The sequence below is a fragment of the Rhinichthys klamathensis genome, unplaced genomic scaffold (assembly GCF_029890125.1).
Source record: "Rhinichthys klamathensis goyatoka isolate OS25496 unplaced genomic scaffold, OSU_Roscu_1.1 h1tg000009l_1, whole genome shotgun sequence".
Lineage (NCBI taxonomy): Eukaryota > Metazoa > Chordata > Actinopteri > Cypriniformes > Leuciscidae > Rhinichthys > Rhinichthys klamathensis.
The window spans coordinates 5,757,801-5,772,735 of record NW_026606562.1 but is presented as its reverse complement, the minus strand read 5'-3'; the positions used below and the strand labels follow the sequence as shown (position 1 = coordinate 5,772,735).

The 14,935-nt window shown below is 39.6% G+C and overlaps 1 protein-coding gene across 6 annotated transcripts in view; it reads left to right on the top strand.

The window, feature by feature from the left end:
- The window catches only part of add3a (adducin 3 (gamma) a), a 100,775-nt gene that overhangs the window by 81,971 nt on the left and 3,869 nt on the right, over positions 1–14,935 (top strand). For 4 of the 6 annotated variants that reach the window (XM_056260662.1, XM_056260670.1, XM_056260653.1 and 1 more), the window contains 9 exons: positions 5,491–5,640; positions 6,653–6,796; positions 6,919–7,017; positions 9,603–9,776; positions 10,565–10,816; positions 11,349–11,465; positions 12,863–12,946; positions 13,165–13,182; positions 13,472–13,580. In XM_056260662.1, coding sequence (XP_056116637.1) covers positions 5,491–5,640; positions 6,653–6,796; positions 6,919–7,017; positions 9,603–9,776; positions 10,565–10,816; positions 11,349–11,465; positions 12,863–12,946; positions 13,165–13,182; positions 13,472–13,580 — 1,147 coding nt within the window. The remainder of the gene's footprint in view (positions 1–5,490; positions 5,641–6,652; positions 6,797–6,918; positions 7,018–9,602; positions 9,777–10,564; positions 10,817–11,348; positions 11,466–12,862; positions 12,947–13,164; positions 13,183–13,471; positions 13,581–14,935) is intronic. The other 2 variants (XM_056260699.1, XM_056260679.1) reach the window with 1 other exon arrangement.

Below are 14,935 nucleotides of genomic sequence, written 5' to 3'. Positions count from 1 at the left end.
AATCGCCTGAGGAGAGCAGTGGCAGTGTCTGCGTCTGACTTGCACTCTTGCGCTGGCTAATGCTGTTTTTAATGCTGCACTGTGCTGGATTGTGTTTGGGGTAGAGTTACACAAAAAAATTTTTTCCACAGTCATGAAAAAATGCACTCAGTCATTGTGTCGTTTCAGGATCGCGGCAGATTTCTCTGCTCTTGCACTCTTGGTTATGTATAATAGGCTTTAATAGGTGCCATTGACCTTTTATTTATGGACCAAAACCATTACAGGTTTGTCCAGTTTCTGTTTGTGTGGACTGTGTGTTTTAGACAGTGAGAGTTAGATAAAGCCCGATCTCTTTTGCATAGTCGGATATACAGGATTTTTTATTATCTGTGTGTGTGTGTGAGAGAGAGAGAGATCTCAGTGTTGCTGACACCGTCATCCAGAGCTCCTGTTCTCCGCTTCTGTGGGCGTGGCTGTGGGTTTGTGCCCGCTGGAATGAGGCCAGCAATCTGGGTCACAGTTTTATTAACCCTCTATGTGATCAGTCACTTTCACACTCTCTCTCTTGTACGCTTATTAGTGCTCTAAGCCCCTTAACAGAGAAGAATATGATGAGAAGAGAATGCCCATGCAAAACTGTCATGACTCGGGACTAGGGTGTTGTGTGTAGTCAAAAGAGCCAAGTCTTCATGATATTCTGATCTGTAGATATGGCTTGGATCCATCCTTTGAAGTTCATTTCAACAAAAAAACATTATTTGGGGTCATTTTTAAGTTGCCTGCCAGTGCCAGCATTTTTGATCATGTTCACAAAACTTGTAAATAGTCAATATATCAAAGGAACAAAGCATCTGCTTTTAAACAACAACAAAAAATATTCTAGCTTCATTCATTCTTTAATCAACACTTGAAAGTTTCATTAAAAAAACATTTTGAACAAAAAAAATTCTCAAACATTTTCAAAGAAAATCATGTTTTTGTCAAATACTTCCTGATCGGATTCAGAATGACTATCAAAACATGAATAATCGGCGATTGAGTCCATCAACACGCCCAGAGCTTGCACAGTCTCATACCTCTCTGTGGTTTTCGACATTCCAGACGGTAATGTTAGACAGTTTTGATTTATGTGCCGTTGATGGTTTGATGATTGCATTAGCTAACTTGTGGATAAACAACTATTTACGCAGATCATCATCTTCACTTGTTTTTGGATCCGGAGATGCTGTACTATTTCAGAAGATGCGTAACAGAGCCCCCTATCATATAACAGTGAAAACACAGATCGCCATACGCACTTCTGAATGGCAGGGAAGTGTTGCCATAAATGACGGAAAATCTCGTCTATGGTGGGGAAAGAGTTAATGTCAGTAGCGCGGACTCTCCAGGATGGTTTACATACCAAAGTTTAATAGTAATTAGGGTAAAGGTGCGGTTATGTTAGTGAATTTTTGGTGAATTATTGTGCTCTAAAAAGGTCTATGATATATTTTTAATTAGTCTACTGCAGTGGTTTTCAAACCCTGGGTCGCGACCCTCGGGTGGGTCGCGAGAATTAAAAAATGGGTCGCCAGTGATTTAAAAAAATAAAATAAAATTCCGTTTTCTAATTAAATTAATATTAATAATAATAGCTTTGAAACAACGAAACAAACTGAATGCTTCTCCTGCGTGTTGCCCTCTCGTCCTGCGAACCGGCTTGGGACCAGATTATGCAGAATAAGCAGGCCCTTCTCATTAATATACACAAAACACACACTCGTTCGCTCCACCCGCAACACACACACGTTCGCTCTATCGGCAACAACACACTAACACTCGTCGTTCCTTCCTAGGGCTGTCAAAATTAGGCTACTCAAAAATTACGTTCTAAAAAATCCCTCTAAAAAAACACATAGGCTATATTCGAACTATTCGAACATCTGGTTGTGCATTTTGTCAATGACGCGCATTACGTCAATAACAGGTCAAATTAATACAAAGAGACATAACTACTTGTTTAGGTAGTTTATTTAAGTTTAAACATATTTGACAACGTATTACCTACACAAAAACAAGTAGCCTAAATCAACTAATGGCCAAGACCGCAGACCTCACTCTCGCTAGGCACTCTTTCTCTCTCTCTCTCTCCCTCACCTCACGCTCTCTGCGCATAACGGTTTAAATGAACAACAACAACAATAAACAAATGTTGAGTGCTGATCAAGAGTTTTGTGCAAGCAATTTAAGGTCGCGACTCTTGTCCCAAATATAGCAGGCTTCATTCAGTGATTGAAACAAATATTATTAACATTAATTGAAGTTTTAAAGAACCGACATTGAACGCCCCGAGCGAGCTGTGCTGTGGTAAACATGGAACTTTTCCTTGACATGAAACGGTAAATAATCAAACCAGTGAAGCCTGCGATGCATGGAACTGCTGTATCTAACCTACCTTATTCATGCAATAAATAAGAATAAGAAATAAAAAAACTTTCAGCTGTGCCAGTGCGACTCTTGTGACCTGTCCCTGATCCCTCAGCGCCCACTCGCAAAGCAGACAGCCGCGCCTCTGATACCGCGGGCGTGTTTTTCCACATTCAAATATAAATTTTCACATTCGAAATTCTGTGTTTTTAAAACTATTCGAATATATAGGCCTATTCGAATTTAGAATATTCGTTGACAGCCCTATTCTCATTTGAATTATAAATAAGTTTGCTTTTAAACTGTGTGTGATTTTGGTTGGGTGACAGTTAAGTTTGACAAGAGCTTACAGTTTGACAAAACCACAATGTTGTGTTTTAACAATGTTGTGTCGAGTGTAGGCCTACACAAGTATAAATAAACACTTTGCAGTTTGAATGATGTCCTGTATGAACGACGGAGTATATTTTTTGTTTCCAGTGCCGCACCTCTCTCTCTCACACACACACACACACACACACACACACACAAATACACCATTCCAGGCTTGACATCGCAGCCTGTTCATTATAGCCGAAATAAAAATATGATAATAAAATAGTCAACCTAATATAAAAATCACACTGCTCTGTTTAAATAGTCAATTCGTACCATTCAGCGTAAGCACCGCTCGTGATGTTTCCAAGCACATTTTTGCGCATGTGAAAAGGATGATTTTTTTTCCTGTCGATATTGCAACGTGAGTGAAGTTGCTACAACGCCTATAATAAAGAATAGTTTACCATCAAATACATCGCGAACGTTAAAATATTTTGATTCTAATGAGAGAGTTAGGCTACGTGAGATAATGCCCCTTTTACTTTCCCTTTAAATTATTTCGTTTTGGCTTGTTTAGTTTTTTTTTTTATTCTTGTTCTGTTCTGTATATAATGAATATTACATTTAAAGAGTTTGTTGTGGAATATGTTTTGTGTATTTGTATTTTTTAAGCATTCAGCAAACGATAAGCTATTTATTGGTTAAAAGTCCTGTATGTAGGCCTATAGCTTGATCAAATTATTTCAGAATCGACTTTGCGTTGCAATCGCGTCAATGATCAGCAAGTGCACGTGCATCCTCAAAAGTAAAGTGGTTAAAAAAAGTGCTTAAAGAAAGGTTAAAGAAAAAAAATTCTGCGCACAAGCCTATGGGTCGCGTAAAAAAAAAAGAAGAAAAAAAGGGTCCCTCTTGAAAAAGTTTGAAAACCACTGGTCTACTGATCTATGAAGCACAGCTCACACAAGTCACTTTCTGTTGGTCAATGCAGAAAATCCAACTTTAACCCTTTGCGAAATCTGCATGGGGAAATCAATCGCGCTCAAGCATTTCAGCATGGATTTCGTCCACGAAATGATAAATGTCACCCACCTAAAGGAGTGTGTTCAAATTCCTAACCACAATGTTGATTAGTGTTTTGCTAAAGCAAGCTTTTACTGTTACATAATGTGGCATGAGATTTCATGTCTATGAAGCAACTGCTGTGAACCGTTCCAAATGTTCGTGTAACAGGAAATTGTAACTTGTAACTTTAGTTTTTTTCCTTTTTATGCCCGGTAATTGCACTGGTAGATGTATTTCACTCCACAAAAATCAATTCGTAATGATGAATACTGATTAAAGCATTTGCTCTTACCATTTATTGCTTAATAAATGAAGACCTACTCTGAGCTGCAAGTCTCTTCAAATCGGACGAGAGATTTTGGCAGTTTTCTGACTCCTCTTGAGAGAACTGTTAGGTCTTGTTTCAGTCCATTAGCATTAGTGTGGTGGCATAATACAGCAGATATGTCTTTATAGAAGAGAACCAACTTCCTGTGGCCAGTTTAATAGTCAATATGTAACCGATGAAGAAAGAATAGCATGAGATGGATGTCAAAACTGTCATGTGATATTAGTGGCCGTGTGTAAACACGATCTGCATGAGGTTGGACGTCACTCAGAGCTCATTAGCAGAACAGGGGTACTGTGTGTTAATTTTAGCTGGTAGTGATATGGGGTGCGGCATCGGCAGGCATGTGAAGGGCATGTTGGGAGGCTTGTTACAGGACCAGCATGTGATGCAATTCAATATTTAATCAGAGCTCTAGAGGAATCAGACACGCACAAGCTTCGTCTTTCACTTCCCATGACAAAAACAACACGCACAACCAATGATTGATAAATCATTCATAGATACTCTACCATTGAAATGTTTGAGGTTGGTGAGATTTTTTTTAAATGTTTTTGAAAGTCTCTTACGTTCACCAAGGCTGCATTTATTTGATCATATATATATACAGTAAAAACAGTAATGTTAAATATTATTATATTATTACAATTTAAAATAACTGTTTTCTATTTGAATATATTTGAAAATGTAATTTATTCCTGTGATCAAAGCTGAATTTTCAGCATCATTACTCCAGTCTTCAGTGTCACATGATCCTTCAGAAATCAGTCTAATATGATGGTTTGATGCTCAAGAAACATTTATTATTATTGTAAATGTTAAAAAAACAGTTGTGCTGCTTAGAAACCATTCAGGTTTGATGAATAGAAAGTAAAAAAAAGCATTTATTTGATATAGAAATCTTTTGTAAAATTATAAATGCCTTTCCTGGTTTGATCTGTTTAGATGCACCCGTGCTGAATAAAAGTATCAATTTCTTTAAAAAAAAAAGAAAGAAAAAATCTTACCAACCCCAAACTTTTGAACAGTCGTGTAAATGTAAAGCTTAATGGTCATCCTCTATCGAGGTTACCAGGCAATAGAGGCTTATTAAAAACATTAACCGAATCATCCACTGGTTCTCAGTTTATCTTTCGAAGACAGTTCCTTCCTGATTAGGCGTATGATGTCTGGATTAATAGGAAATGAGGGAATGTGTTGGACACTGTAGAGAAGGGAATAAAGACCTATAGTCTGTGTATTGATACTTCTGGTTTGTTTATTAATAAGCACTCAGATAGGAGTAATCAGATGCTGTCTCTGCTCTAATATAATTTTTTAGCCTCACCGCTGTTTGTTTTAGGTGATCATAAACTACATTATATTCCACATTATGTGTTTCTTTGGTTCTGCAGGTAAAGGTGAACATTCTCGGTGACGTGATCGATCAGGGCTCCACCAACCTGCAGATCGACCCGGCCGGCTTCAGCCCTCACGCTGCCATCTACTCCATGAGACCCGACGTGCGCTGCATCATTCACATACGCACACCGGCCACTGCTGCTGTAAGTGTCCGCCCAGTTACACCCGCTTCACATGCACTATCACAACAAAAAACTTTTATTTTAGTGCTGTCAAACGATTAAAATATTTAATCGCATTAATGTCATAGTTAACTTGTGATTAATCACACATTTTGATCTATTCTAAATGTCTCTTGATTTCTTTTTGTCCCATTCTTTTTTTCTCATTTTAATGCTCTTATCAAAATGGAAAAGTGGATCGGCTTGCTTTGTGCAAATGTTTTTTTATTGAAAACAACATTGGCGTATACTGTGTTCAAATTCACACTAACATTCTCACTTGGAGCAAATAATCTCTCTCACACAATGTAACACTGTCCATCAATAAAAGGGTGAAAGAAATACTGACGAGGTCCTGATATTGACGAGGGGGCGGAGAATTCGCATCAGCTGTGTGTGTGTGTGTGCTTGGGCATCATCAAGTGGTGTTTAAGACTGGACGTGCTGCGATGATGATAGCTCAGTTCATAACGACAAAACACACAGATCACTTTGGTCTCGTCAATGGAACCATTTGGCAACTTTTTAAAAGTAAACTTTTAATTCTGAATCTTATTGGCATCCATTTCGGCGTCTCGCGCTCGCCATCCACTCAAAACGTAACGTTAACCAACTATTTGGCCGGATCGCAAGCCCAAACAAGTGTGTGCGTCGTGCCTGTTGTTTTGTTTCCGGTCTAGCTAGATCCGCTTGCGCTTTGGTCGACGAAGCAACAAAACGTCCTCGCGCGGCGCAAGCCATTGAAATGAATGGGTTTCATAGCGCAGCGCCGCGCATGCCACATCCTGTTGCAAAAGCATGTGAAAAAAACTACAAAGTTTGCTAGGCCAAAAAGGCCGTTAATCGCGCGATAAAAAAATTCACGCCGATAAAATGGGTTTTCGTTAACGCCGTTAATAAAGCGTTTAACTGACAGCCCTAGTTTATTTCAAAGAAAGGATGACTGTTTATTTTAAATCGCCATGACTTGCATGAATCTCTTCTGTTATGTCAGGTGTCGTCTATGAAGTGCGGCCTGCTGCCCATCTCTCAGGAGTCTCTGATCCTTGGTGACATTGCCTACTACAACTACCAAGGCAGTGTAGATGAGCCAGATGAGCGCTTGGAGCTCCAGAAAGCCCTCGGACCGTCAACGAAGGTAAACAACCTCTCCACAATTCATGAGCAGTTGTATGATGAAAGTGAGTATGAAAGCGAAAAATGCAGTATGTTTGTAAATGTGCAAGATATTTTTCTCAGATCTGTGTGTGTGTGTTGCAGGTGTTGGTTTTAAGGAATCATGGAGTTGTAGCTCTCGGGGAGACCATTGAAGAGGCCTTTCACTACATTTACAGCGCTCAGTTTGCCTGTGAAATTCAGGTAAAATGCTCATAATGCTGGGTAATGCATTTCTAAAATGGTTTTGGGCGATGTTTTTATAACATACACATGGCTAACAGAATGTCAGGAGCTCTTTGACCAAATTTTGGTAGCTGCGGTTCAAAAAACAAAAACCCATCACTTCACAGCTGTTTGGATTTATTTTATGATGGATGGATGCGCTTTTTTGGGCTTCAAAATCCAAGTTACCATTCACTCCCATTATAAAGCTTGGAAGAGCCAGGATATTTTTTAATATAACTACGATTGGGTTTGGCTGAAAGAAGAAAGTCACATACAACTAGGATAGTTTGAGTGCGAGTAAATTATGGGATAACTTTTTTGTTTTCACCCTTTAAAGTCCCTGTAAAGTCTAAATTAAGTGTGTGTTCTGAGGTTGTCACACCACAGAAAAATGTGTTATTAGCCACCCAGCCAAATTTGAATAATAAAAAAAGCCGGCAAGTACATAAAATAAGCTATCAAAATCTTGAAAAAATGAGCAGTAGTCTCTGCTCTCAAACGCTGAAGGCGTGTCCGCTGGCTGCGCTGAAACCACGCCCACTCGCGGGAAAGCAGCCGACGCTGATATTAGCTGATACTGCTTTCAGGACGGGGAGATGAAGCCCGAGGCGGGAGATAGTCGGTTCGGCCCCATTCACCAGTAACAGCGGCTCATCAGTGAATCCCAGTTGTCTCAGACGAAAGTTTATAAAACTATCCGTGTAAAATGATTACTACAGAGGCGGGTGTTGGCGGTGATCCTTAGCTCTCCATCAAGGTTGGCTCTTCACAAAATTAATCCACCTCTTCTTGATGTGATCGTTTTTAGGAAATTTAAATAAAGACACCGATCTGTTTTGTACATGATCGCATCCAGGTAGTAGCCTACGCATTTCCGTGTCGAAGGCATAGCTAGCTAGCAAACTGTAGGCTGTAGTAACTAGGGGTGCACGATTCAGAAAATGTCACGATTCGATTCGAAACCGATTTTTTGTCTCAAGATTCGATTCAAAATCGATTTTCGATTCAAAAACGATTCGCAGTATATAAATGTAGTTTACTTTTTCCTGTGATTGATTGCAGTAGACACAATTTAAAAGAAAAAAAACAGCAAATTAAATGTAGTTTGATATTACTTTATATGACTTCATACAAAAATAAAAACTTCTGCAACTAAAAAGTGCAAAGTGCCAAGGTTTGGCCAGCTTACATTTAATTCAAGTTTAAAATAAAACTTAAACAGAAGCTTTTACATTTAGCTTTAAAGTGCTGTAGTCAGATCAAACAAACAATTATGCTAAATGTGGTTTAAGGACTACTTCAGCTGCAGGTTGACTGTTGAAATGTGAACTCGACTGGGCACATTGAACTTCCTAAAAATATATACTAATGTCGATAGAACCCTTGCGAAATTATTTTAAATAGATTAAAAAAAAGCCACCGCTACTGGTAACATCTATGGTTAGATTGATTTGTTTAGATCCAGTGAAGTCGTTCATAGGCGTAATTTGCGGGTATCTCCAGTTAACTAGCAGAGCATTAATTTAGTTCGCTATTAAATAAGAGATCTGTTGTTTTTGAAATCAAGCTGGGCGCTCGTGTCCGCTGCTATCAGTGTCATGGATACAGTGTTCTCTGTGGCTCGCGCAGTCTTCACTCGGACGCGCGCTTCAATCTATCGCCGTTGTGGAGACTCAGGTAAAATCACAAAATAAAATGCTCACAAACGTGATGAACATATTCGGTTTTGATGAGAGAGAGAAAACACTATACGAGTGCGGTTTTAGAACCCGTAACCTCTGACACGCTTGGCAACAGATCTACAGAACTCAAACATAAGATCTGCGGATCGATGCATTTATTTACGGGTTGAGCAGAGAGGCTGCACAGTTTGTCCAGCGGGCGGCAAGAACTTGCAATGTATAACTATTTATCAGACCGGCCCTCGCAGCCTCGAAACACTACCGGACCACCGGTAAAAGTCCCGACTCACCCGATTGCCACTCCACCCGTGCACGCCATAAAAAAAAATTTAAAAAAAGAATCGATTTTTGGAATTCTATGAATCGATTCTGAATCGGTAAAGATTGAATCGCGATTCAAATGTGAATCGATTTTTTTGCACACCCCTAGTAGTAACTAATAGTACCAGAGACTATTAGTTCTGACAGTAACTCGCGATTGAGCAGTGAACTGATGTGAATGTGCTCTATATTGTTAGGGGAGGGGCCAGCCTCAGCGGCTTTAGTGCGTCATCAAGTAGGGGCGTGTCCAGGAGCTCAGGGGCTCCAGTGCGTCATCGAGCCCCGTTTTAGCCCCGCCCAAAAAATCCGGAAAATAGCAATGGTGAAAAACTGTTTAACGATCTAACTCCACAATTCAGTATTTCACAGTTCACAGTCTTTGTAATATGTTTTAGCAATACATTTCTTACATTTATAATGGGTTTAGATTTTTTTTTTTAGAATTGTCTTTACAGGGACTTTAAGCAAGCTAAATGTTAAACTCTGCTTCATTACTGCAAAATGATCCAAAACTGGCCTTTTGTGCCGTAGATGTCTGACGTGGTTCTGTCTCTCTAGGTCAATGCGTTCTCATGCGCTGGAGGAGTGGAGAACCTGATCTTGTTGGATCTGGAGAAGTTTAAACCTCGTACACAGGGGGTGGCAGAAGCCGGGGTCAACTACGGCTCCCCGCACAAGTGGAGGTTGGGAGAGCTGGAGTTCGAGTCGCTCATGAGAATGCTGGACAACCTGGTATGTTTGTGTGAGACTCAAATACGGTTACAATGAGCTCTGTGCCAATCATCTCCCAGTGTGATACGGAAACAGGATTTGAACTCTGCTTTGGCTCATCGATCGTGCCAAGTGTGAAAACAGCCAAAAGCGTTCGCTAAATGACTACTTACTACTAGTCCAACTGTGTTTGAGAGGAATAATCACAGCGGAGAGACTGGAAAATCACTACTTTTAGCCTATTTCTTTCCCCCGTCCCCTTCCTCTCCTATTAGGCAGACGTAAAGAGAGAGACAAACTGGAGTTGAAAAGCACTCCTGCCACAACTCTTTTCTCTTCTTTCTGTCCATGTCTTTCTCCAGCTGTGCAGACTGCGCTGTTTTCTCTCTCTGTCCGTGTGAGATAGGGAAGAATGCCGGCATGTGGAAAGTGTTTTCTCAGCTGAGGCAGAAGAATGGATTGATGTGGAAGATGATAATGATATGGTGCGTCGCTCAGTGAGCCACCATTACCCGCTTCCAGTGAAGCGATATGTTTTTCCCACTTATGCTGGAGAGTTTCAGGATATGGTTACAGAATGCGCTTGAAATGCAGATGTACCTTTAAGACTGTGTCTTTTGTAGTCGACTCTTCGTTCACCTTCTGCAAAGTCAGTTTCAAGCAGTGGCTCATTATATAAACCTATTCAAAGGCTTGAAGCTCATTCATAAAAGGCCTTTGATTCGTTGGCAATTAAATGATTTAAGAATAGGTCTCATCCTTGTATCATATCTAGTTGTATTTATTTAATGTAATATATTTACTTTCAGGGTTACAGGACGGGCTACACGTACCGGCACCCCATCGTGCGGGAGAAGCCGCGACACAAGAGCGAAGTGGAGATTCCCGCGACAGTGACGGCGTTCATGTTCGATGACGACGACACTCCACGGTTCCCTCTGAAGTTGCTGCAGCAGCGACAGCAGAGAGAGAAAACACGCTGGCTCAATTCACCCAACTGCTACATGAAGGTGAACGTGTCGGACGGGGCCAGCGAGGAGAACGGACGCACCAAGACCATGGTGAGGCTCAGGTCGACTCTGTTATGGTGCTCTGAGATCTTGTTTTTGAAAGCCTTGCATGCTAAATGAAAAAAAGCAGAAAGTCCTCAGGTGGATTTTGTGGAAGAGCAAGAATGTGGTTATTTCCTGGGCATACCTGACGGTCTAGCTGCAGATGAAGCTCATATTTCTGTTGTCATCACAGATAAACTTTTGAAGCCTCATAACTTCTGTCAGCCGCCTGGATGACGCCACCGTCTTCAAGGTTCATTCCAGATGAACAGTTCCCTACTGACCTCTAGTGGTCGAGGCTTTAGTATTACAACTTTGGGTGCATTTTCACCAAGAGCAAAATGTCAGCCGTAGCTAAAGTCTAGATCCAGCTCAGAACTATACTTTTGTGCAAATGATTTCAAGGCAAAAAAATTTACTTTTTTAATTTTGGTTGCAACTCTTTTGCCCCTAGACTTTATGTCGACTCCGCAGAGGGCTTTATCTTTCTAAACAAATCTCAGTCTGCATTTTTTTTCTTTCTTTTACTCTATCTCTGCAGTGGATGAAGTCAGATGATGGCGGTAACACCAGCGGGACTCCGATCCGCATTGAAGATCCCAACCAGTTTGTTCCTATGAACACAAACCCCAGTGAAGTTCTGCAAAAGAGAAATAAGGTGAGTTGTGTGTGCGATCAGACGGTTGATCATTGAGCCTAGATGCAGAAGTCATCACAGGTTGGCAAACTTCCATAGTAGGGGTCGAAAACTACAACAAATGTAATTTTTTGCATTCCATGAATGTTTCTATGACTTGAAGAAAAAAATTGAGATTGATTGTTTGTCAGAAGAGAGAAAGATGTCCCTCAGATTGTATTAGAAACGCACAGCAGCGCTAACTAGCTTTATGTCTAGGTAATATAACACAAGTTAAATGTTATAACTGTACATTAACAGTTTAAAAAATAAAAATATTAGGGCTGGGTATTGACACAAATTTCTATTTCAATTCACAAGCTTGCGTTTCGATTTCGATTCAGTATTGATTGTTTTGGATATCAGGTACAATACATGGCACATTTTCTCAAGGAAAACAAATCTCTTAACTAATGCTGTGAACTATGGGAGTCAGTTGTAGCCTGCTAGGCTTCATTAGCCTACTATAATATTGAAGGTAAAAATGAACTGATTTGTATACAAACACTTAAATTACACTTTTATTTATTTTTATAATAATAAAGTTATGAAATATAAACATTTAAATGGTGGCTGTCATAAAAACTTGCCAGATTTATTCAAACATGCATTAAATATTGAACATTAAAAATGATAATGAATATGTAATATGGTGCATATATTTAGCAAAATGCTCCTCTTTAGAGTTAATTTTTCTAGCTGACTAACGAGTTTATGGTCACATATGGTTTTTCTGAGGTAAATCTGACGTTACATGACATTGTTTACAAGTTGTTTTACTGACGTCTTTCCACGGTTGAAACACTGCTTGAGCGATTCCATGTGACATGATACGGATTTCGATAAGTTGTACTCTATCTTTTAACACACTTTCAGATGCTCATTAATGTTTATTTGGCGCTGTAACTGGTATTATTAAGGCAGAAGAGGAGATCATGTGCTGTTGCTTCTCCTGAGCTGAGCTGAGCCAGAGCGATCTCACGCCACAGCGCCAAAACGCTGTTTATGTTTTTGAATTTCGTACGAAAATGGAGGTAATTTGAAATCTGAGACTTTGTTTCATATCAATAGTAACAAAGCACAAAGATTATTGCGATTTATTGGATGGGATGCGCGCTACAATGTTCCATTCATTCATCAGCTGAAAACAGGATGACTAGCCTAATCGATTCTTGGGATTTAAGAATCGATATCGGTTCGTAAAAATGAGAATCGATTAAAATATAGAAATCAATATTTTTTTTACCCAGCCCTAAAAAATATGCATTTTGCTAGATATGCTAGAATTACAAAGCTAAAAACTGGAAATGCATCAGACTCTTATTCACCATTTCTTCGATGTCACTGTGTCTTAAACCGCTTTCCTGTGATCTTTTCAGATTCGCGAACAGAACCGGTTTGATATGATGACAGCAGGGCCGCAATCACAGCGGCTGGCAGGGATTGTGGTGGATAGACCGCCGGTGAGTGTCAGAACGGCATTATCATAAACCATGTGTGAATGCTGAACGGTCAAGCAAGGGTAGCACAGACATCTGCGTCACTAGGTGGCGCCAGATCCTCTCAGAGACAGATGAACAGTGTGAGCGCTGTCAGTTGTGTTGGTGGAGTTAGCATCAGCATGTGGGGCTAAGGATATTTTAAAGCGGGGTCTTATGAAGCTCTGTTTTTTCTCTTTAAGGGACAGTCGCCAGTTAAGGTAAAATCCCAGGGTGTTTTGTTTGTCGTTATGTTGAAAACAATCACGATTTTGAGTTTTGAAATGTCTGCATGAGGTCACTGTTATATTTGTAGTTTTGGATTTGCAGTGTTCCTACTTCATTTTTTTGTTTTTAATATTAGAGGATTTGTGACACTTGCTTTTGAATGCTCAGTGATTAACATATGGTCTGTGTGTTTGAGTCGTTTTTGTCGTTGTTATGACTCATTTCGTGACCGAGGTGCAATTCTAGTGTCTTTTATTTGTGTTCTCTGCCCTGCCCACGCAGCCGTACATGGGCGATTGCGAGGAACAAATGGTCCCTCTTCCTCCAAACCCCTTCAGCGACCAGATCGAGAAAGAGATGAACGACTACCAGAAGAGAGTAGGATTAGACGGTAAAACACGCTCCACCTTACACTTCAAATGAACACTTTTTATTCAGCAAAGATGCATTAAATTGACCAAAAGTGAGGCCAAAAAAGTTGATTCAATTGATTCAAAACAGTGGATTGACCGTAAAGACATTTATAATGTTACAAAATATTTTTATTCCAAATAAATGCTGTTGTTTTGAACTTTCTATTCATCAAAGAATCTTGAAAAGAAACTGTTTTCAACATTGATAATGAGAAATGTTTCTTGAGCAGCAAATCATCATATTAGACTGATTTCTGAAGGATCATGTGACACTGAAGACTGGAGTAAAGATGCTGAAAATACAGCTTTGATCACAGAAATAAATTATATTTTACAATATATTCACATTTCTCAGTTATTCAGTTATTTTTAACTGTAATATTATTTCACAATATTACTGTTTTTACTATACTTTTGATCAAATAAATGCAGGCTTGATGAGCATAAGAGACTTCTTTCAAAAACACACACAAAAAAATCTTTCCAACCCAAAACAAACTGGTGCAAATGAATAAAGACCGCTGAGATGCATGACACCTCTTTTCTTTTAAGAGCACCTCACTTCCTGTTCCCCATGTCACTTATATGACCCAGTCAATGCTAATGTTGTAACTCCCTGCCCCTTATAGTAGGGATGGGCATTCGATTAAATTTTCTTAGTCGATCGTCGGGAGAATTAACGATCGACTATCGATTAATCATTAATATTTTTTATATATTAAAATTAATTATTTATTTAACTTTTTATAAATTAAAAATGCAATGAAAATACAAAAATACAGCGTGTTTTTCCTCGATGAGATCTTTATTACAAGATAATCAACTTGCGGCAGTTAAACTGGACATTCGGCTAAACTTGAAATATGCGCTGCGGTGCTCTAAAAAGCAACAAAACCTGCAGCTGCGAGTTGGCGTCCTCAAACAGAGACCCGATCGTTTGTTCCAAAATAATAATAAAAAAAATCATGTTAAACAATAACTTAACCAAAAACATAATAATACTCAATGTAACTCAAAACTATCCAAGGTACGAAGTCGAGAAAGAGTGTGAGAGAGATTAGCCTACCTAGCAACAAATTAGGCTACTTAACAAAGCCTCAAAAAAAATATCTATTAACTCACATAAAACTTCTGCACCAGTCTACTGATTTTTGTTGAGAAAGATAAGCATGTTGATGACATGGGCTGGGCCTGGGGTCAGACGCGACCGCAACATGGTGACCGTCAAGCCTCGTTTATACTTTTGCCTGGCTCTGCAGCGTGAGTCTCCGCAAACGGACGAGGCGTTTATACTCCACGCGCTCGCCTGTAAAACGCCGAATACCGCAATGAC